General features: G+C 36.5%; 1 protein-coding gene across 3 annotated transcripts in view; it reads right to left on the reverse strand.

Moving 5' to 3' along the window:
• ulk4 (unc-51 like kinase 4) overlaps positions 1–13,110 on the reverse strand; it is a 261,384-nt gene extending 248,274 nt beyond the window's left edge. For 2 of the 3 annotated variants that reach the window (XM_059013181.1, XM_059013164.1), the window contains exons 1-9: positions 12,915–13,109; positions 11,760–11,906; positions 11,323–11,422; positions 10,897–11,036; positions 10,263–10,425; positions 9,351–9,452; positions 9,151–9,234; positions 8,128–8,203; positions 7,018–7,116 (exon numbers count right to left, since the gene is read on the reverse strand). In XM_059013181.1, coding sequence (XP_058869164.1) covers positions 7,018–7,116; positions 8,128–8,203; positions 9,151–9,234; positions 9,351–9,452; positions 10,263–10,425; positions 10,897–11,036; positions 11,323–11,422; positions 11,760–11,897 — 902 coding nt within the window. In that variant the 5' untranslated portion in view covers positions 11,898–11,906; positions 12,915–13,109. Of the gene's footprint in view, positions 1–7,017; positions 7,117–8,127; positions 8,204–9,150; positions 9,235–9,350; positions 9,453–10,262; positions 10,426–10,896; positions 11,037–11,322; positions 11,423–11,759; positions 11,907–12,914 lie in introns of all 3 variants that reach the window. The other variant, XM_059013174.1, reaches the window with a different exon arrangement.
• Between the last annotated feature and the right edge of the window lie 8,948 nt (positions 13,111–22,058).

The raw sequence follows: 22,058 nt of genomic DNA on the forward strand, positions 1-22,058 counted from the left end.
ACAGGTGCCCGGCCAGACTACAGGGGTCGCTGGTGCGCGGTGAGCCGAGGACACCCTGGCAGACCTAACCCTCCCTCCCCCCGGGCGACGCTCGGCCAATTGAGCGCTGCCCCCTGGAAGCTCCCGTCCACGGTCGGCTGTGGAATAGCCTGGACTCGAACTCGCGACGTCCAGGCTATAGAGCGCATCCTGCACTCTAGCGAGTGCTTTTACTAGATAGGCCACTCGGGAGCCCCCCGCTCGTTTTTATTTTTGAGCGTATTATTAGGTTGAATGCATGTTTAATAAATTCCTTTGTTTAAAAATAGATTCCTGGTAAATAATTTGCCTGTGTAGCAACTTTGATTTATGCACTTTGTACTAAAAATAGACCACATTCTATTTAATTTATTGTAATGCAGGAACAATTAAACAATTGATAATTGAATGTTTATCTGGGTTGATTAGTTCTCTTATTAATAATATTTAATTGACGTGTTACAAAGATCGAGGATTTACTATGAACACACATATACTCGCAAGCACAAGGAATGTTTAATCAATAGTAGTATTTTATTAAGTACACACACATTAAACAGAAATCAGAAAAGTCAGAAAGTAAATCTTAGTCTCTAAGCACCAAACACAAGTCAAAAACTCTCACTGCACTCATGCTGGCTAGCAGGCAATTGAAATATGACACCGCCTGTCTCCTCACATACAAACAGCACTCGAGCAAGCAAGCAGGCTGTGACGTAGTAGCTTGCTCACACACACACGCCCACATACAATCACAGCTTCAGAGTGAAACGATGCAGACAATCTTAGAATATATCACATTAAGCTTATTAACCCTTTGCGGTCCTATGTTGGACCTGGTCCGACATTGCAATTATTCCTATCAGGTCCAATGTCGGAATAGTCATACTTGCCCCTGGCATCAGATAGGGACATTCATAAGGAAACAAGCTGGCTGGTACTGCATCAGCGCTCAGAGAATATCACGGACATTTGCAGAGCTTTTTTGAGATGTTGTAGTAATAAAATAATGACTTGGATCGCATTATTGAGGCGTTTGGTGATAAAACGAGTGATCAGGAGATGATTGATCGGTATGTACGACTATTATTATTATTTATTTATTAGCATATGTGAAAGTTATAATGAACGAAAGGGTGGGGCGGGGCTGGAGATGCCTAGTGAGTGCTTTGTTGATATGCAGGGCCTTTTAAATCCGTTTGACTGTGGGAAAAAAAATACTTTTAAACAGCGCATCTAAAATTAACTGCGCGTGTGAAAATAAATTGGACCTGACGCGCCTGACGCGCACTTAATAAATTGACTGCAAAGGGTTAATGGTATATGGCAAGTTTACTTTTAAAGAAATTCTTCATACAACAACATGAGGTAGATTACTTATATTTACTTCATCAAGTTTCACTAAAAGTTATTTCACACGCAAACTATGCAAACTAAATAATTAACAGTTCAATTCTATGTGAATGTGTTACAATTAATCAATTTAGTTCCATGAAAGGAAAATGCAAAATTATACTCAATGGTTCCTTGAAGCTTAGACTTTTGGTCCGTTGGTTTGGAAACTCAATCTGTTGAAGGGTCCAGTTCAAAAGGCTCTCCTCTTAGCAATAAAGTCTTCAATCCCACGTTGGATCAAACTCGGCAACAAAGCTTTCAATTCTTGATAGAATCAACAAACAGCTGCAGTCCTCGGTATAGGATCCACAACAGCGCCTGTTCGCTCTGTCCTCTTCGCTGAATCTTTTAGCTATGCAGGTAGCAGGGCACAGTTTCTTTTGGATACTGTGGTTTTAGGTGTACAGCAGACCTAGACTGGTTTGTCTGATAACAGTCCCTGTGAGTTTTACGGCAGTCCTCCAGCCGGGCCTCAGTCTCATTGCTTGTGGTCGTTGACTCGCTTGCAGCTTGCTTCCCCCGTCTTGGGTCCGTTTTTAGGCAGAGTCCCGTCTTGGGTCAGTTTTTAGGCAGAGTACCGGAGTTGCAGCTTTGCTTAGCAGAGTGACAGCACCTGTTTAGCATTCGATGTGGAGCGCAAAATGTTTAGCAATGGATCACTGGATAAAAATAGGGTCTTTGAAGAGGAAAGCGAGTGAAAATGAAGCAAGTGGCAGTGGAGTATAAGGGCAGCTTGTTAGATGAGGAAATGAGGCATGGCCTCACCAAGAATTTCCAAAGGCTAAAAAAACATTGTGCGTATTCTTTTTATTGTGTGCGATTTAAATGTTTTCAATAATGGCTTCAGTTGAATCTTGATACTATATGCGACCTGAGGAAAATAAGTACAGTAAGATCCCAAGAAGAGAGACATTCAATTCAATGGCAGAATAACATTAGTACTGGAGATTTTGAAGAAAGACGGTAAACGAATGCGACAAGGAGTCCATACAATGGCAGACAGCGCTGTGAACAAACTATTGTTGGCCTTGTTTCCTTCTTTCAACTAAATAAGGCAAGGCTACATCTCTTAATGTACGTAAAACTGTCAATTTCTTGCCACGACATGACAAGCTGCCTAATTCCTTTTGATTTTGTGATTTTGTAATCTTGTATTTGTCTTTATATCGAATGTTTCACGCTGCTGTCACGTAATGACTTGTAGAACTAAATAATACGTGGTGTTAAGGTTCTGATTTGCCAATTGATTATAAAAACTTGTATCCACAATTCTGTAAGTTGTGTGTTGTTTACAGTGCTAATGTTGCTGTTTTTTTATTTGATGGGGTGCATATTTTACATAGCAACTGCAGTCTATTATTTGAATGGATTCATATGCTCTCAGTGGAGGCATATATGAACTCAGCTGAACAAAGTAAAATTTACTTTTAGTAAGTTAGCCTTTAGGTAGGGGGTGGCAATACCTATTTTTCATTTGTGCTTAACCCATTCGTGAACGCTGACAGTAAAATGCAGTACAAGCTATGTGACAGCTCTTTAAAGTTAGTCTTCACGCAATGATATCTGACTTCTGGTTACATGTTCAATCTGAGTACCGGAACTGTCCCACAAGGCAGTGAAGCACCTGATGCTGTTTTCCACCACATACTCTTGTGAAAGTGGATTTTCTGATCTTGTTGGGTTGAAATCAAAGTCCCGTAGTAGGTTGGATGTGGAACCAGATTTAAGGTTAAAACTGTCATCACTCCAATCGGACATTCAGGCTATGACATCGCCGAAACGGCACCAGCCATCTCATCAGGTAAGTTAATCAATTTTCCGTATGGCATCGTTATCAATTGCCGCACTATAGTGGAAAGCAAAATGAAGACCTTCCTTGTATAGCAGCTGTGTGTCACTATGATAGTAGTACATGGTGGTCTGTGACAGGGAGCCCCGCCCCTATGTATATGTGTGCGCTACTTTAATGATTTATTGTATTATTTCTGTATTTGTATAATGATTCATATTATATATGGTGGCGAGAAGCTGTGTTTGATTTATTTTGGCAAGGACGAGCGAGGTGCCATCCACCACATTATTTGTTATTGTTATTATTTATTATTTATTGTTTATTGACTGGAGGTAACAGAGAGAAACAATTGCTAGGTATGCTGGTTTTGCAACCAGCATACTACTTGTTGCTGTTTATTGTTTAGTTGTTTGGCCAACTTGCCTTCTGTTTTATGTAGTTTTGTTTTGTTTAAACCTTTTATTTGTTTAGTTAATAAAACGCTGAGTGCCGTAGCGTCCGAGTTTCACCTGCCAGCACCTGTGTTTTGGTTTCTGGTCTGACGTCACCGTACAGCCATCCTGTTCACATGGTCCGAATAATTTTTGAAGGTTCACAAGGGGTCCGCACACCCAAAAAGGTTGGGAACCACTGCTTTAGATGATTATGTGAATAAGACATCCTAAAAATATATGAAGTACAGTAAAAAGAAATCTGAAAACCAGATGATCAGAAACACAAGGGAGCCTTGTTCCAGGGAGAAGTCAGGCTTAATGCCAAGGTCCATTTGTGTAAAAAGAAAGTATGACTGTGGCCTTACTGTGGAAAGAAAGAAGCTCAGTGTTGTAAAGGTTATGAATCACAGACATAATGCAGTGGTGCTCTTCTATATTTAAATAGAATTATTAGATGATTCTAGAATACAAATATAATGCAGGTTTTGTTTTACTAAGCTGGGGGAAGTATATGCTGCTTGATGTACAAAATGGGCAAACATTGAAAAAAGCAAGCCATTTGATATCTTGGGCATTTTTACAAAGTGGTTTACTTCTATTGTTTTTAAAAGAAAAAAAACTAACTTTAAAAAAAAGATTCACTTTTACATAGGAAGGTTGTTACAAGTCTTTGTTGAAAATAGTACCTTTGTCAATCAGTACTTCATTTATATAGTGCCTTCCATACAAAAAGTATATCAAAGCAACATACAGGACAAAACAGAAGAAATACAATACAGTTCTATAGAAATGAAAGAAAAACAGTGTTTAGAATTCAGTTTAAAAAAGCTAATACAGTAATCCGTCTTGTATCCACACATCAAATATCCGCCATGATCAAGCTCTTCAGAAACGTCAACCACGTGTACAGCGCTAAAGCAAAATGGCTACAGGAAACCGAAAGCGAGTTGTGATTACAATTTAAAGGTTTGTTTTTTTTGGAAACCTACGCATTTTGCTACTGTGTAAATTACCTGACACTAATGTAAGTGTATACAGCACTGTGGCAGGGCAGGAGCCCTGCGCATGAAAATGGTTGTTTGTGTAAATGTATATTGTAAATAGTGTGTATTTATTGTAATTAATTAATGTAATTAATTAATGAAGTACCTGACAATCCTCTGATCGTCATGAGAGTTACCCGAGATCAGAATGTAAAGAAGCTGACATTCGGCGACGGCTGTCTGTGAACCAGGGTTGAACACCGAAGAGTAAGCAAGTCAAAACCACCAACCGCCGGGCAAGTAGCAGGAATCAGGGTTTGTTTATTATTTAACAGAGAAGATTATTTCAGGGATTGCAGATCCCACCAACGTATAGAGAGCGAGGTGAATAAGCGGGACCTCCGTGTCTTAAGGAGTAGTGCATGCTGTTTTCACGGCACCTTTTATTTTATCGTTTTTTACAGTGTTTTATTTTTGTTTTCATACACTGTGTTGCATGTACTCCGTGCGCTACCATTGCTGATAGTGTCGCGTGAGCGGTTCAGCGTGTTGATACGTAAATAAATCATGTTTGCTTCTGTTTCAATCTCCTGCCTGTCACTCAGCAGTGAATGCACACACCCACGTGGCAGATGGCTACCCTGTCACAAGCACCAATACCCTGTATCTTTCTAAGCAAGGGATTTAGGGGAGCTCCTCAATAAAAGCTGAATCTCAAAAATTGTGTGAATATAGTAATTGTTACAGCTGTGTATAATGGTACTTAAAACAGGATTCAGCTATCTGACTTTTTACATATCCGCCCTTACTCTGGTCCCACCGCAGTCAGATATGCGATGGACTACAGTATAAAAACAAGAACATCTTAATATAATACATTTGTATAAAGATTCAAGAGCAACGCAGTTTAAAATTCAGTTTAAAAAAGCTAATCTAAAAAACTAAGTTTTCATCAACTGATGTAGCACTTCTGATATGAGGTGGCAGTGCATTCCACAACCTGGGAGCATAGTGACTAAAAGCTCTCCCTCTCTTCCTTTTTGTGTACACTTGTAACGCACATAAGGCCTGCATCAGCTGATCTTAAATCACGAAAAGGTATACATGTGATTAGAATCTCCTTTATATAATCTGGTACTGCTGAGGACCCAATAACAGAACCTCTGTCTTAACAGAGTTTAACTGTAAAAAAACATGGAACATCCACCTCTTCACATCAGTGAAGTATTTAGCTAAGGCTGATACGGCCAGGGTATCACCAGGTTTTACAGAGACATAGCATAGCAGCGTTTATAGATTCTCTCACCCAGCGGTAACATGTACAAAGAGAAAAGAATGGGTCCCAGCCTTGGGAAATGCCTAAGGCAACCGATACAAATCCAGACAGAGTCTCCTAATGAAACTAATTGCTGTCTGTTAGTGGGATGTGACTTGACTTGAACCATTTTAAAACAATACTGGACAAGTTAATTAAATAACTGAGTAAGTGCTTTAAGGTAGACAAAAACCATGTACAAAGAAACACTTCTCTCAAACATACATTATTTCAGTCAGTTCAACTTACTTTTTACTGCTCTTAAAAAAAAAACAAAAGGATATTTGAAACAAACAGATGACAAGATAAATTTTAAGTGTGTGATGTAGGAAAAACACAAGTATATGGTTATGATCACAATCCTGCTCTTTCCAGGGGGCTTTAAAATGAAATTCCTCTTTCAGCCCTCCTTTCTCAAGTCCATTTTCTTCCTATCCTAGCAAACAGGAGGCACTGTAGCTGTACAAATGATATCTATTGATGCTAATAATGTTTTTTTTAGATTAATGCCAGTATGCATATCATTTTGACAAATGAGCTACACAGTACAGTCAATTGCTTTCCCAGGAAGTTCATATTACTGTATGTAGCATTGAAATGTCTACTTCATCTAAATGACTGCAAATATTCATCTCAATAAATATCAGCAGAGAATCAATGGCAAGTTGTAGACTACATTTTAGATTAAATGCACTTCGTGATTACTAAAGCCAGCTCAAGCAGTAACATTACAAATCAGAGATGCTTGTTTCAATGCCCTGCATTAACCCACTGCAGCACATAAACCTTATATACATGTATGTATATATTTTTTGTTGTTTTTATTTACAGAGTAATCATTTACAAATTAGAAAACACCCTTGTCTGCAATGAAATGCTGTGCAAGAGCAGAACACAGCACACATATTGTATGTAGAACTACGTTGCCGTTGTTGTGCAGGTTCCTTAAACAGTCTCCAGTTGCCAAGAAATAGCTGTCAATACTGGAGGTAATGGCAATCAAGTGTCAGTACTAAGATTTCTTGATACCAGTAAGAAGACCTATTGCATGGGAATACGTCACTAGGTTTTGAGCTTCACCTTAAGCTGATGTTCTTGTCTTCATAAGACGTGGCTTCCTTTCCTCCAGTGAAAGCTCCTTGCCAAAACGGGTGCTTGAGTAACGCTGCCCAGTTCAACCTTTATAGAAGAAAAAAACTTTAACTGAACACAATTTTTATAAGATGTGTAAAACCAGGCAGAATTATTTTGATTACATGTAAAGGCAGGCAGCATAGTGATCCAATTTCTTTTTGGCAAATAAGCAATTTTAGACTTCCATACAGTATACTTAAAGTGTAACCTTAATATCTTTCAGTAACTTTCTTTTTAATGCCCGGCACTGCCTACATTGAAACAACATTTGGATTTCATCACAAATTAGTATAGTTGTCCATTCTTACCCAGGTGCACTAAAATTTTCATTGCAACATCACATACAAGGCCAAACTAGCTAACGTTTACCTGGCCTTGGATTCGGCCTGTGAGAAAAATATAACCAAGCAGTATGCACTGGTCCCATCGCAGGTTGGCCCCAGACTGGACATACATGTTTAAGACTCCTCCTCAGGTTCTACAATCGTTCACTGATCCCACACCACTCATAGAACTTTCCAGTGTAGCACACAGTGATGTCACTATTCCGACGACATCTGATCTTGTTTAATTAGAAACAAGCAAGCTCCCTGCCCTCACAAATTCACTGGATTGAGGATGTAATGCAATTCCTTAAACTACAGAAAATATGTGTGGGTTTATTGATATGTTTTATTCAGCTTGGAAGCCATTTCATTCCTACTTTGATGGGCTGAGATCCAATGCCTGAGATTCCTCTAGATTTCTTTTGGTTTTCCTGTCTTTTCTTTGACCGTTTAACTCTCTTGTGCTGGATTTGTTTTGTATAATTACTGCAGATTTAATTTTGTTCTGGGTTAAATAACAAACACCATATCTCAAGATATAATGATGTTTCCTTTATTTTGCTGCCATTGTTCATTCATACTGTGTTTTCATTACACTTACATGCAGACCTGAACTGTATTCTGACATTAATAAATGTAATGAGCAGTTTCCACTTGTATGGAAATACAGCATGACAGCAAACAGACCATTGGTGCTGAAATAAATACAATGTGAATCAGCAGCTCTTACCTTTTCTGAGGATCCTTTTGAAGCAAACCATTTATCAGACTTTGAAACTCAGCAGAAGGGTTGACAGCAGTAGCACCTAGAACAGAGTTGAAATCAAGCTCCTATATTACTTTACTTATACCCATATTCTCTCAAATGCTTTATGTTTATAAATAAGGTATCTAGGGTTCAAAAAAAAATATATATATATATATATATATATATATATGTTATCATAATTAAAGTATCTATTGCTATCAAAATAATTCCAGTAAATCTTATCTAATATGTATTATCATCACTTCATAGATCTGACCTGTAGAAGGAACTCTTCCGGCACACACAAGTTGCTTCTGGAAGTTTGAAGTATTTCAAGGACCTTTTGATAAATATTCTTCATCAACAGCTTCAAATACCATTAAAAAACTACCATTAAAAATCAAAATCACCTTTACCATACTGTGTGTGTTTTTCATATAGAAAATATGAGACCAAAGAAGTTATAGCAATATATACATGTGTTAGGTAAGATTTACTGGAATGATTTTGTTATCACCATGTACTTTAAACATTTTAATTGAATATGTATACTAATTTCTACAAACGGTTCAAATGTGTATCCATTTCTGGATGAACAAGGTATTTCAATATATGTCTATTAATAACCAAAAGTTTTGCACCACCTACAATTTTAGGATTGAGACATTATTTATTTGTAATTAATATATATATATATATAGACACACACATAATTTAGATATTTTATTTAACATCATGTAATCAAAGAAACTACAAAATAATATAGCAAAACTCTGCCAGAAGCCATAATAGTAGTACAGTATTTCTATGTTAGATTCTGAAATGTCAAATTTGTCCATTTTTGTGAGTATATGGAAACCTACAAAGCGGTTTGTAATTCAATATGTTAAAGTTACATTATTCAGCAGGTTTCATTCGACTTTATGAAGTAAAATTTGCTAATTAGGGTGATACAAAACTTTAAAAGGTATCAATTAAAAAAAAATAATAATAATTAGCTTGTACCCTTTGATTCCAGGGGTGAAGGATCTTCATACGAAATCAACTGAATTAGTTCGGAAAAGCTTTCTGAAAAAAATGGTGGCTTTCCTGTAAAATATAAAATAGTTGTATTAGAGGAACCAAAGTTGCATTACCAAACTCCTTTTAAAATGAAGGAGTTTGGTACACAAACAAAGGATAATGGATTAAAAGTAAAGACAAACCTGAGAACATGCCATATAATACACAACCTAATGACCAAAAGTCACTGGCAATGGAAAAATCTGCTCCCTTTACAGTTTCAGGGGCTGCATACATTGGAGATCCTGGAAAATAAACACATATACAGTACATAAAGGGAACGCATTCAATTATCATATAATGACATAAATACTTAAAGTATATAGACATAACTGAGTGCAGGTCTATCATTACTGTACATTTACACTGAAGTTTTCAAATTGTATTGTATATTCGTAGTTCAAAGCACTTCTTGATATTTGTTAATGTGTTAGACTTATTGACAGTGCATATAGAAACATGCGAAATTGAATGTTCTATTAAATATTGAAAATTGTCATAATCACAGCTGTACTGTAATCATTACAAAATACATATCTGAAATATGAGAAAAATGGGTCAGAAATACAGTATGTTTTTTTTATCATAATATCATGTTCCTTATCATAAATCATGGGTAAGACGAGGACCTGTAGACATTTTTTTTTTTTTAATACATTATGCTACTGTTCCTTTCTAAAAAAAAAAACCCAGAAACTTCCCGGACCCTATTCTGGAAACTTCTAGTAGAGTACGTTGAGCAGGTAAGAAGAACACCTTGCTTTTGTATATATGTAATAACTATGAGAGTAAAGAAAACATTCACTCTAGCAATGAAATCTGGATTTTAAAAAATCACTTCATGGAAAACCAGTTTGAATTATAGTTAAAATATTTCACACAAGAATGCCTATTGTCACTTTTATAAAGCATGGATTATACAAGTCAGTCAAAAATGTAATGAAGTTGCTGCTATACTAAATAGAAAAGTGAGCCTGAGAAATATCAAGTTTTTATTTTATTTTTTAATCAGAATAGCATGTTTCTTATCATAAGGCAGTATCAAAGGAAATAACCTTGAACTCGGTTTTTGAGATTTCTTCTTGGTGTGCTTTCTCCACCGTCCCCACTTCCTTCCTCTGAGACAACCAAAGCAAAGAATTCTTCTAAGTTTTCGCCTTCTGCTTTAGATAGGCAGAAATTTGAATATTTCAGCGTCCCTGGACCATCCAGCAGTATCTGTACAGAATGATATGAGACAGTTTAGTTTGATTATGGCTTCTGACATTTGCAGTTTGTATACATAAATCCAAATTGTTTCAAATGTAAATTAAATTTGAAATACAGATATTTTGTTAGTTAAAAAAAAAAAAAAAAAAATTGAAGAGATATATTTATTTTTAAATAGCCCTTGGATTATCCAACACCTTGAGATAAATAGCCTAATCGCCCTTAACCAGTATCTGGACATTTGGCTTGATTTTTATTAAGTTAAGGGACCTCAAATGGAGGTGCACCACAGTACTTAATCTAGAGGTAATGCCTTCAAAAGCAGATATTTACTGACTTTACTATATTGAGGCTTTCAACAGCTACAGTATCTAGGTCTACCAACTAATTTATTATTTTAGCTGATGATGTCACAGAGCAAACAATTCATATTCACTGCTGTGTGCAAGCTTTTTGAAAACCTGAAATACAGTAGGTTACCTTTGCAGGAGTGAGGTCACAGAAGAGGATACCAAGTTCATGGATGTATTTTAACCCTTTAACCAAATCAATCCCAAACTCCCTCACCACATCTTCTTGAAGATACTCATCCTGAGTTATAACAGCCTCCAAAGAACCCCCTGCAAAACACAAATATATTTACTGTGTGACACAAAAGAACATTTTACAGAAAACAAGCTACACTTGATTTCATGCTATACAACCACTAAGATGATAATACATTCACAGAGCCATTCACATTCTGATGACATTTTAAAACTGAAAGCACCACTGAGCTCTCAGAACCACGTCTAACCCCCCAGTATGACATCGGAGTCCAGAATGTAAAAAAACTTTTTAATGAAGAAAATAAACATATTTGTTGTAAATATTTAGCTAAACATATTATGGTTTTATAAGACTCACCTGTACAGAGTTCCTGCACAAGCCAGAGATGATTGCTGGTCTCATACCACTCATGAAATGAAACAACATTTTCATGCTTTATGTCATGGGTAAGACGCACCTGTGGAAATGTGTTTAATAGATTATGGTACTGAAACTGTCTGAACACCATTTTAGAAACTCTTCTAGTACAGCAAATTGAGCAAGTGAGCAGAAGGCTTAGCATGCAAAATAAGAGCACCCTGCTCTTGTATGTATATAACAAAAACTATGACATTACAGAAAACATTCACAAGCAATTAAATCAAGATTTTATACAATTTAGGGGAAACCTAATTTTAATTCTATCTAAAATATCTGACACGAGAATACCTATTTTCACTTCTTCATAATTCATGGATTATACAAGTCAGTCAAAAAAAATGTTAAAATGTTAAATCAAACTGTCAAATACTTACATGGTTGGTTATTTCAGCTCTCTTGGACTTGTCACTGCAGATGATGGCAACAAAATGTATGCTTCCTTTTTTCCTTCCTTTATAAACAACAGATTTGCTTCCTCTCCCAATCTCTTCATATAGAATAAAGTTTTCCATCTTTCACTTCTGTAAAACAAAATTACTGCTAACATTTATGTGCTGTACAGTTATTCTACAAGGTTACAGAGGGAACTCAACTAACCGAAAACAATATAGTTTGGCATATCAAACAGTGAGGATACAAGCCAACTTTACAAGTCTATTACTTTAATGTCTGCTGCCACGGATTGTCTTCACTACTGAAGTTACTGAATGAGGACAAATTGTTGGCTACTGAGTTTTATGACACTGCCTACCTTTAAAGTGAACTTTAAAATCTGTTACTGAGCTGTCTTGTGAGGCCTCCACAACAGAAACAGTTTCAAGAGTAGTTTTAGTGATTGTATTAATCATACATTATATATATATATATATATATATATATATATATATATATATATATATATATATATATATATATATATATATATATATGTGTGTGTGTGTGTGTGTGTGTGTGTGTGTTGCTGAGACATTTTGACAAGTACACGCAGACATCCATGTTCTACACTAGAATGTTTCAGAAGCATAAATTCTACATTATAGTTGTTCTGCATTCCCAGTTAACTGGCTGTTTGCAAAAAGAAGACATCTACTCAGCACAGTATGTGTGTGTGTATATATATATATATATATATATATATCTATATATATATATATATATATATATATATAAACCCTCACAATTACCCTTATTCCAGGTTCGTCGGTTTTAATATCTTAATTAACGACTCCATGTAGTTGTATTTTTTCTCGGGTATTTTAATGAAAGATCAACATACTGTATTTAATAAAATATCGTATAATGCACTGCAAATTATAACTAATAAAAATGCTTCCTTGCCCAATACCCTGTGTATGCAGCATTTACAATAACTAAATGTCAAAATGCATTAACATACAAGGCATTCTTCTTTTAATTTAAAAAACAAATAAAATAACTATAACATTAACAAAAGCTCACGAAACAAAAAACACCGGTGCTGAACCAAAACAATGTAATAACGAAGATATGTGTAAAACAGAAAGACAAACCTGCTTGATTTATGACAGCAATGATAGAAGGCGTAACAAGAACTCACTGTTTATTCTTAAAATAAAAACGTGCAAATGTATATCATAAATGTTTGCTTGAAATGATCGTGTTATGGACGCCCGTGTGCAAAAAGGTTTCAAACTGTCAGCTCTTGCTTGTAGTTTCACTCAGCCATTCAGCAATACCGGAAACACTACTGGAACACAGCAATAAACAAAAACGGGGGGTGTATGAAACGTATGTTACGTAAACTACCAAAAAATCTGGAAACTGTATACATTCTTTAAATAAGGTTGCATTCATAATATTATAAATATTGTATTTTTGCTATATATTTAAAATATACATAGTGTTTGACTATTACAACTAAATAATTTATTATGTGCACCCCTACCATTAAGTCATACCCTTGGTTCCTAAGATACGAGTTAGGACGCTGAAGAGAGTGTTTAGGTCAAACCACCTCGTCTCTTGAAGTTATTTTTATTCTCTGATGTGTATTGCGTTAAAAAGAAAGTTTTAAAAATATGTTTTACATAGTCTACGATGTTAGCGCGTTATATTCCAAGAAACTACTTGGCGGGTTAACTGCTGGTTCGGGACAGTCGCATGAAAGCGTGGGAAAGACCAGAAATGCTGTGTAGTGTTTAGCTACTGTATGACTATTATTTTGTATTTATTTATATTAAACTAGGAAAATAATACTAAGGTGCAGTGATCTCGTCTACAGTGGTGTTATTGTTATTTGTAAACAATATTACATTAAAACCGAACCACCATGTCATTTCTAAAACTAAAATAAAAAAAAAATAATAATAATGTATATATTATAAAAGCCTATAAATATCTCCAATGTTTGTTTTCAGACAGGCATGTTAAACATACCAAATGTTGGAATGTTTTTTTGTGATTAATAATTTTTCTTTTATTTAGAAGAAAACTGAACATCACAATAACAAAATATACAGTAACCCAGATCTGAGCAACCTTCCCCAACCTATTTCCCCCCAACCCCTCCCAAGGACCTAAATAAGGTAAAAAAAAAACAAAAAAACACTATTCCATGATCAGCGTGGACACATTAGCATGGGCCTCCTTCCATATTCCAATTGCAAAGGCAGAGGCGGGGTTGACTGGCAGTAGAAAGTTCTAACAGAATGACATCAGAGAAGGTGAGCATCCAGTGTCACCAAAATAATGAGTGTGGAGGAAGCCAACGCTAAACTAGGAGTTTTTTTTAGCAGCAGTAAGACCAGCTAACAAAGTTTTCGTTTGAGGAACAGAGAGCTGAACTGTAGAGTCGTCACTGAGAAGAAGTAAAGAAGGCTCCAGAGGAAGTTTATAATCAAGTATCCTTGATAAAGTGAAAGCAGCATAGTGCTATTAGTGAGCCAGTTCCATCAAATGTTGGAATGTTGATTCTTTGAGCTAAAACACACTCTCTCTCTCTCTCTCTCTCTCTCTCTCTCTCTCTCTCTCTCTCTCTCTCTCTCTCTCTCTCTCTCTCTCTCTCTCTCTCACTAAGCAGCAACGAAGTGGAGCAAACTTTAGAACTTTAGATCCCTCCCCTGCAAGGACTGTGTTTTGTTCAAGCGCATACACTGGTAAAGTCCATTTATCCTGCCACCACGCTATAGATTTATTTCTTGTGCACAAATCAACCTAAAGTACTGTTTCCACCTAAAGTACTATTTACAGTAAAGTGAGTGTAAAACTCTGGTGGGGTGCTAATATCTGCTGACTTGTTTGTAATGACAGGATAAAAGAGCTTGAGTCAAAGTAAAGGTATACAATTCTGCACATACCAGAAATGGAAACTCCTATCAAATAAGAGATTATATTTGGTGGTGGACCAGAGTGAATCTGAAATCTGGAGGTAACTGTATGGCTAGGACAGGACACCTGACTTACTGTATACCCCTAATAGCTGGAGTCAGGAGTCTGAATATGTCCTACATGTTACAGGGATTCCTGCAGTGGATAACCGTTCAATTGGGGATTAATCAGTTTTCAGACTGGGTGTTGTTTTGTGGATAAATCCCTATTGATTTGCATTGTGGTTCTAAAAAGTTAAAGTTAAAAAAAAAAAAAAAGCTTTTGATCTCCTATCCAATTTGACCATCTAGAATTCACTGAGCGATGAACCTTCATATAAAGCTGCACTGGTCAGATTTTGGAGAGGTGGTTATCTTTGACAGGGGATCATGTTTGTATTTTATTTTTGACTCTTGGGTTCATCATTTTATAACGTACCAGGATTCAGAAGTTTGTCTGTAGTGCTCTATATTAAATATGTGCATGTCCTAAATTCCCTAATGTAAAAAAAAAAAAAAAAAAAAAAACATAAAAGAACTTAAAGTAACATGATAAGCTCAAGAGTTAAGAAACTTGATTTTGGTTAGCACTCTTTCTACAGATAATATATTTAGGGCATTGTACTGGGATTTTTTTCTTTAAACATACCCTTGTCAGACAGCAGTGGGCAAGTGTGTGGTATACATGAATGTTATGCTTTAACACAAAAACACTTGCAGACTAATGGCTAATGCATTTGAGCGGAGACAAGCATAATAGCCAGGCTGTAATGTACAGTGTAAGTGTTGTTCCCTTCCTGTTTTTATAAACAATGCTAGCTCTGTTACTGGAGCATGAGTTCATCTGTGATGTCACAGCCGCCCAGGCTCTTAACTTTACTAAAGGCAGTAGACTATATATCTGCAGAGGTAGTCCCTACGATTTTATAATCAGTGTTCTAATAATTTTCTGTAACAGTTACTAAATACTTTATTTTACTTTACTTTACTTTAAAGGGCAGCAGTGTGGAGTAGTTGTTAGGGCTCTGGACTCTTGACCGGAGGGTTGTGGGTTCAATCCCAGGTGGGGGACACTGCTGCTGTACCCTTGAGCAAGGTACTGTACCTAGATTGCTCCAGTAAAAACCCAACTGTATAAATGGGTAATTGTATGTAAAAATAATGTAATTGTATGTAAAAATAATGTGATATCTTGTAACAATTGTAAGTTGCCCTGGATAAGGGCATCTGCTAAGAAATAAATAATGTATTATTTATTTCTTAGCAGACGCCCTTATCCAGGGCGACTTACAGTCGTAAACAAAAATACATTTCAAGAATCACAGAACAAGTATTAATACAATTAAGAGCAAGATAAAATACAATGACTTTGGTTCTAGCAAGTACAAGTATATGACAAATTCTTGATACGATTCAGTAACGGAGCAGATAACAGTGTCATAAATAAATCTGTGAAGGTGCAACACAAGAGATCAGCCTTTTCTTCCACTATTAGTCCCCCATGCATGTTTTGATAGACAGCCTCACAAAGTTTATTTTTTATTTTTTATGAGAAGTCTAAATGTCAAATTCAGACTTTCTTCTGCAAAATGCCAGTTATTTTGCCACTGCAGTTACTGATACACATTGTATGCAGTGATTGCTAATAAATACTGTTTGGTCAGTAGGGGTCTATTAATAATGTTAGAGCAATGACACCTTTGGATACTGCATGTGATTTGGCAGACCTTGGAATGTAATCATTCCCTAGTTAAAATTAAAGCATAAAAGCTGGCCATGTTCACAACATACCTAAGCATTCCTGTGCACTCAAACTTAACAGAACACCTCCACAGTCAGATAAACATATACTGTATATTTTTTAAGAGAAACAACTTGTTTATAAGTTTTATTTAATTATAAATTATACTGTATGTGTTAATGTATCAGATTGTGGTGTGTACTCATCCTTTCCAAAAAAACAAATGTGTTCATATTCAAGGTTTGTGTACAATGCAGTTTGTGTTACATTTAACAAAAACAATGCTGTCCTAAATTAAATATTTTAAGGGTTGCTTGAACGTCCTTTACCTAGTATTTAATTTATCTGTTTATTGTCATATTTTTGTTTGTGTTATGTGTGACTCTTCATTTCAGTATTTTCAAATTGCTTCTAAAAGAACTCCACAAGGCTGATTTTCTGTAGCGAGGGCACTGCTGAGACATATGAGCATTGCATGTGGACCTGAATCCCACAGGTGAAGCTTTCTGCACCTAATCTAAGAACAAGAACATTTGCGAATGAGAGGAGGTTGTTTACTGTAAGCTGATTGATCTCAAAGTTGGTTTGTCAAGTTGGTTCTTAAATATTTTTGGATTTCTTGGGTGTTTGAAGATATGTTGGCCACTCCCCAAAGCTTTGTGTCATCTGCAAATTTGAGAAATGTCCTCATTATCCCGATCTGCATCATTGGTGCAGATAAGACACGACAGGGGTCCAAGCAAAGAGCCCTGTGGCACCCCACTGAGGTTTCCCCTCTTACAAGTAAGCTGTGGTTCCTATGTTTTAAATAGTTATTATTATTTATTTCTTAGCAGACGCCCTTATCCAGGGCGACTTACAATTGTTACAAGATATCACATTATACATTATTTCACATTATACAGATATCACATTATTTTTACATACAATTACCCATTTATACAGTTGGGTTTTTACTGGAGCAATCTAGGTAAAGTACCTTGCTCAAGGGTACAACAGCAGTGTCCCCCACTGGGGATTGAACCCACAACCCTCTGGTCAAGAGTCCAGAGCCCTAACCACTACTCCACACTGCTGCCCATTTGGATAGATTTGCTTGTATCCCCACATATTGCAGCTTTATGATTTCATTCTACACTTTGTCAAAGGCTTTATGAAAGTCCAAGTATATGATGTTATTGGCTTTTATTGTGTCCATCCTTGTAGTGACTTCTTCAAAGAAATCTAAGATTTGTCAGACAGGAGCGACCTTTTCTGAATCTGTGTTGGCTGTCTCCTATGTTGTCTTTGCTATATAGATACTCCACTTACAATTGATTTAATGATTTTACATGTTATGGAGATGAGGCTAATGGGTCTGTAGTTTTCTGGTTCTGCCTTAGCTCCCTTTTTAAATATGGGTACTACATTTGCAACATGCCAGTCAGCTGGGACATCTCCTACCTTGATTGACCTCCCTTGTTTCTTTAAACACTCTTGGAAATATACCATCTGGACTAGGGGATTTTTTTTAGCCTTGAGAGCCCCCATTTTGATTCCTACTAAATGCGTCTAGAGCTCCTTTCACACTGGCACTCCTACCCAGGTCCAGACCCGGGTTCTGGCTACCCGGGTCACAATCCTGCTTAGTGTGAAACCATGTACTTGGGTCGTACCCAGGTTAACCCGGGTCCCAGAGACCCACCTCAGGATGTGGGTCTACACGCTTTGACCTGGGTTGAGCGAGAGACAAAATGCTTAACGGTTGTTCGTGAGCCAACGCAATATCAAACAGCCATGCCTGCGTGAAGGTTTCACTTCCGCAAGGAATGTTTCTGTTTATTCTGTTTAGCCATATTTTTATTGCTTGAGACACACCATGAGTCAGATTGCAACAGGGATGAAGAAACATTTCCTCTAATCAACATTTGGGCCGACAGTTCAATCCAGAGATGAACTCTCGTCCATAACAAGCTGCTTCCGGGCATTGATACACGGTGTACTTGTACTTGCATCTGTCACCCAGGCATTGTGTGATTGCGTCTGTCACCCAGGTCAACCCTGCTTTATCAAAAGCAGTTTGAAATTGCGTACCCGACCTGCATGACACCAGTGTGAAAGGGGCTTACGATTGTTTGAGGACTATCTGTGTCAGGATGCAGGTTGCTCACATCCTCGCTGGTGAAAACATGTACAAAATAGTCCTTTAATGTGTTTTTTATGGCTTTGTCATCCGCCCCATGTTGTTACTTAGACTATTGACATCTTCATTGACTGTTGAGGTATTGGAAGAACTGTTTGGGGGTATGTTTCATGTCTGAGGCAACATGGAGTTCTATGAAAATGCAGATGAAATAAAGTATCCCCTTTAACACAAACTGTGATGTTAATCACACTTTGTTTTTTAATTGAACACTTTTTATGTTTTGTAACACATGAAAATTAAAATGATAAATGTTTACTGTAAAGGGGCAGGGGTCCTTGGCTTTATAGTTTCCCTAAATTTGTGCTGAAACTAGCTGTTTCTTGATTTACAGGCACTGACTTCTAACAACACAGCCAAACATGGACTTTGGATTAAGAGTTTACATGGTACACACTTATGACTTCGATTTAAGGTACATAATCCTCTTCCACTGTTCTACTGTGTTTAGCCTTCAAAAAAAATCAGAAAGATGATTCGCTGTCAAAATTAAATGTCAAAAGACGTCATTAAAAACAATGTTTGTATGTTGCGTAAAAAATCTTAAATAACATTTGGAAATTATTTTATCAACCAACTCCCGTTCCTGTGCAATCACTTATAATGCTCCACCCCTCAGACTGTCCAGTTGTGGTTGGAGATGACGTCATGGACAGTTCCACCCGCTAGAGAGGGAGTCGGAGATAGAAGCTGATTGGGTTATGGCGAAAAGAGCGTGGAGCAGGGCAGTAACCAGATCCCAAAACGACCACGAGCACTGGAGAAACGGGCAGCATACGCAGAGGAGCCAAACATCAACCAATATATCCACATTGATCAAAGTCTCCTACTGTAGCTCTACGAAGAAAACAAAACAAACAAACAAACTGATGATAATAATTAAACAAGGCGAACGACCAGTCACAACTCGGCAAAGTCTGTCGTTAATGAACATTTGATTTTGAATAGGATTACTTCAGAAAGAGGAAGACCAACCAACCAGCATTTTCTTTCGTTTATTGATGCTTTGTAATCTGTAATTGGGAATTGCAAAACAAAATTGAAAGTTCTGTACAATTGTTGCAATTTTTAAACGATTATCGTATGGTTAGTGTTTTCAATGTGTAAATGTACACTTTGGACTCTTATTGCATTGTGTCATCAGCGGCGGAGCTTCAGGAGCGCAGCCTTCCGCCGTAATACCATTGGCGCACGGCGTTAATTGTACCAACATTTGTTTTAAAGGCAACAAGTTTCAATCTCGATAAGGACAAGAACGTGCATTTGGAGTCGCCCCCCATCAGTACTAATTAATTGGTAAGTACTAGTAATGCTGTCCGTAATTTTAAAGCACCATGCTATTTTGAAAATCCCACCTTACCTATGCTATATTACTACTCCAGCAGAAGCAGAATCGGTCATAACGTTTAGTTCGCATATAAATTACTGTTCTGTTTATCTGTGGTATAATATATACCGATTTTACATCGTAACTTGAATGTTTTATTAATTCTAACGAGAATAACATGGATGTAAACACAATACCCAGTGCTTCATTATTCATTCAAGGACAGACAGTCATCATCCATCACTGATCATGACACTTGTTTATAGAAATATGCGTTGTGATTAAAATTGCAATGAACTGCATTATTTTTTAATTGTATTTACACAAATACCTCGTGTTGTATGTTTTCAGGGATAAAAATCGTCAGTGACATTATTATTGTACGTCAATTTAATGTGACCTAGTAAAACGTCAGACACGTGCATTACCGTAAGGAGTTAAGTGATTTCAAGAAGCAGTATCAATCTAATAAGATTACTATAGATTGCAGGGCGATTACATAACATCAAATTAAGAAGCTCATTAAGAAACAGTTTTACTAGTAGTATTACTTGGGTTGTAGGTGCGATGCAAGTTGGAAAGTGGGTGTATTGCTTTATTTTATTTGTTTTTGGTTTAAGTGAATGCGCAAATAGATACCTGTTGTAAAAAAATAAAAATAAAAAAATAAAAAAATAAAAATGCCTGCAAAGCATCATGCTTCGTAGCAGCAAAATGTTACTGGAAATTATAAGATGTACAGTAAGCTCTGAATAATATGTACAGTAAACTCTGATACTGTAACACATGCTTACATTTTCGACATGGGCCATTGAAGTAGCACCCTGTATAGGGCACTGCATTTTTAATTATTGCTAGTTATTTGTTAAATTTCAGATTAACCGGTTACTTATGTCACCGATTCATGTATAATTTATTAAGCAAATAGTCAAGCCTGAAATTGCTTCAGTTATTGTGCACTATGAGTTTGTAAAATGTTACTGTATCTAAGACATGTATCGTACACTTGAATGATATGCAATTTACTTGATTAAAAATGTGTCAGAAATGAGGGACTTGCTTTGTCAAACTCTTGCTACATGGCTTTACCTGCTGGGGCTGAGACTGACATAGTTGGCATATACAGTAATCCGTCACATGTACGAATGTGGTGGGAACAGTAAGAGTGGATGAAGTCGGATGAATGAATCCTGTTTTAAGTATCATTATACACAGCTGTAACAATTACTGTATTCACACAATTATTGTTTTGAGATTCAGCTTTTATTAGGGAGCTCCCCTAAGTTCCTTGTTTAGAAAGATACGGGTATTAATGCTTGTGATAGAGTAGCCGCCTGCCATGTGGGTGTGTGCATTCGCTGCTGAGTGACAGGCAAGAGATCCAGACGGAGGTTGAAGTTGATACACCCCGCAGGCGAACAGGATTTATTTACATATCAAACAGCTCAGACCTATTGAGTGTGTTCATATCATATAGCGAGTGCCCATCAACAAGCTGTCTGGCAGCTGATTAACATGAACAGAGGACTGCACTAAACATGAACATGTAAGCATTTTGCTAAAAGTCATTTTTGACTGCATGATATAAATGTCACATTTCTACTTTCATCAAATTTAGCTTTTGGAAATATTCACTTCAAAACAATGTGCTTACTCGGGCTGCATTCGATACTGCACAAGACACACATAGCATTTTAAATGTCCAGCTCAAGTGTTAAACGATAACATTCGAGTTAAATAAATAAATCAAATCAAATAAAACACATGTTATTCAGTATTCACACAGTTCTGCATGCCACCTGATTTATTTATTTATTTATTTATGTATTTTTACAAAAATGCCTGTATTTGCAAATTTTAAATTGTTTTATGCAAAATGCCCCATCTGTTCTCTCTACATTTCTGCATTTGTTGGAAGAAATGCGTGACTTTTGTTGAATTGCTTTTTTTTTTTTTTAAATTAGAAATCTAGGTTTTGTTTTTCAAAAGCATAACCTGTTTTTGGACTCATTTTGCCATACTTATTGGTCTGGATTTTGAAATAATTTCACAAAGCATTTTTAGTTTTAATTTTATTTA

Source organism: Acipenser ruthenus, chromosome 3 (assembly GCF_902713425.1).
Source record: "Acipenser ruthenus chromosome 3, fAciRut3.2 maternal haplotype, whole genome shotgun sequence".
NCBI lineage: Eukaryota > Metazoa > Chordata > Actinopteri > Acipenseriformes > Acipenseridae > Acipenser > Acipenser ruthenus.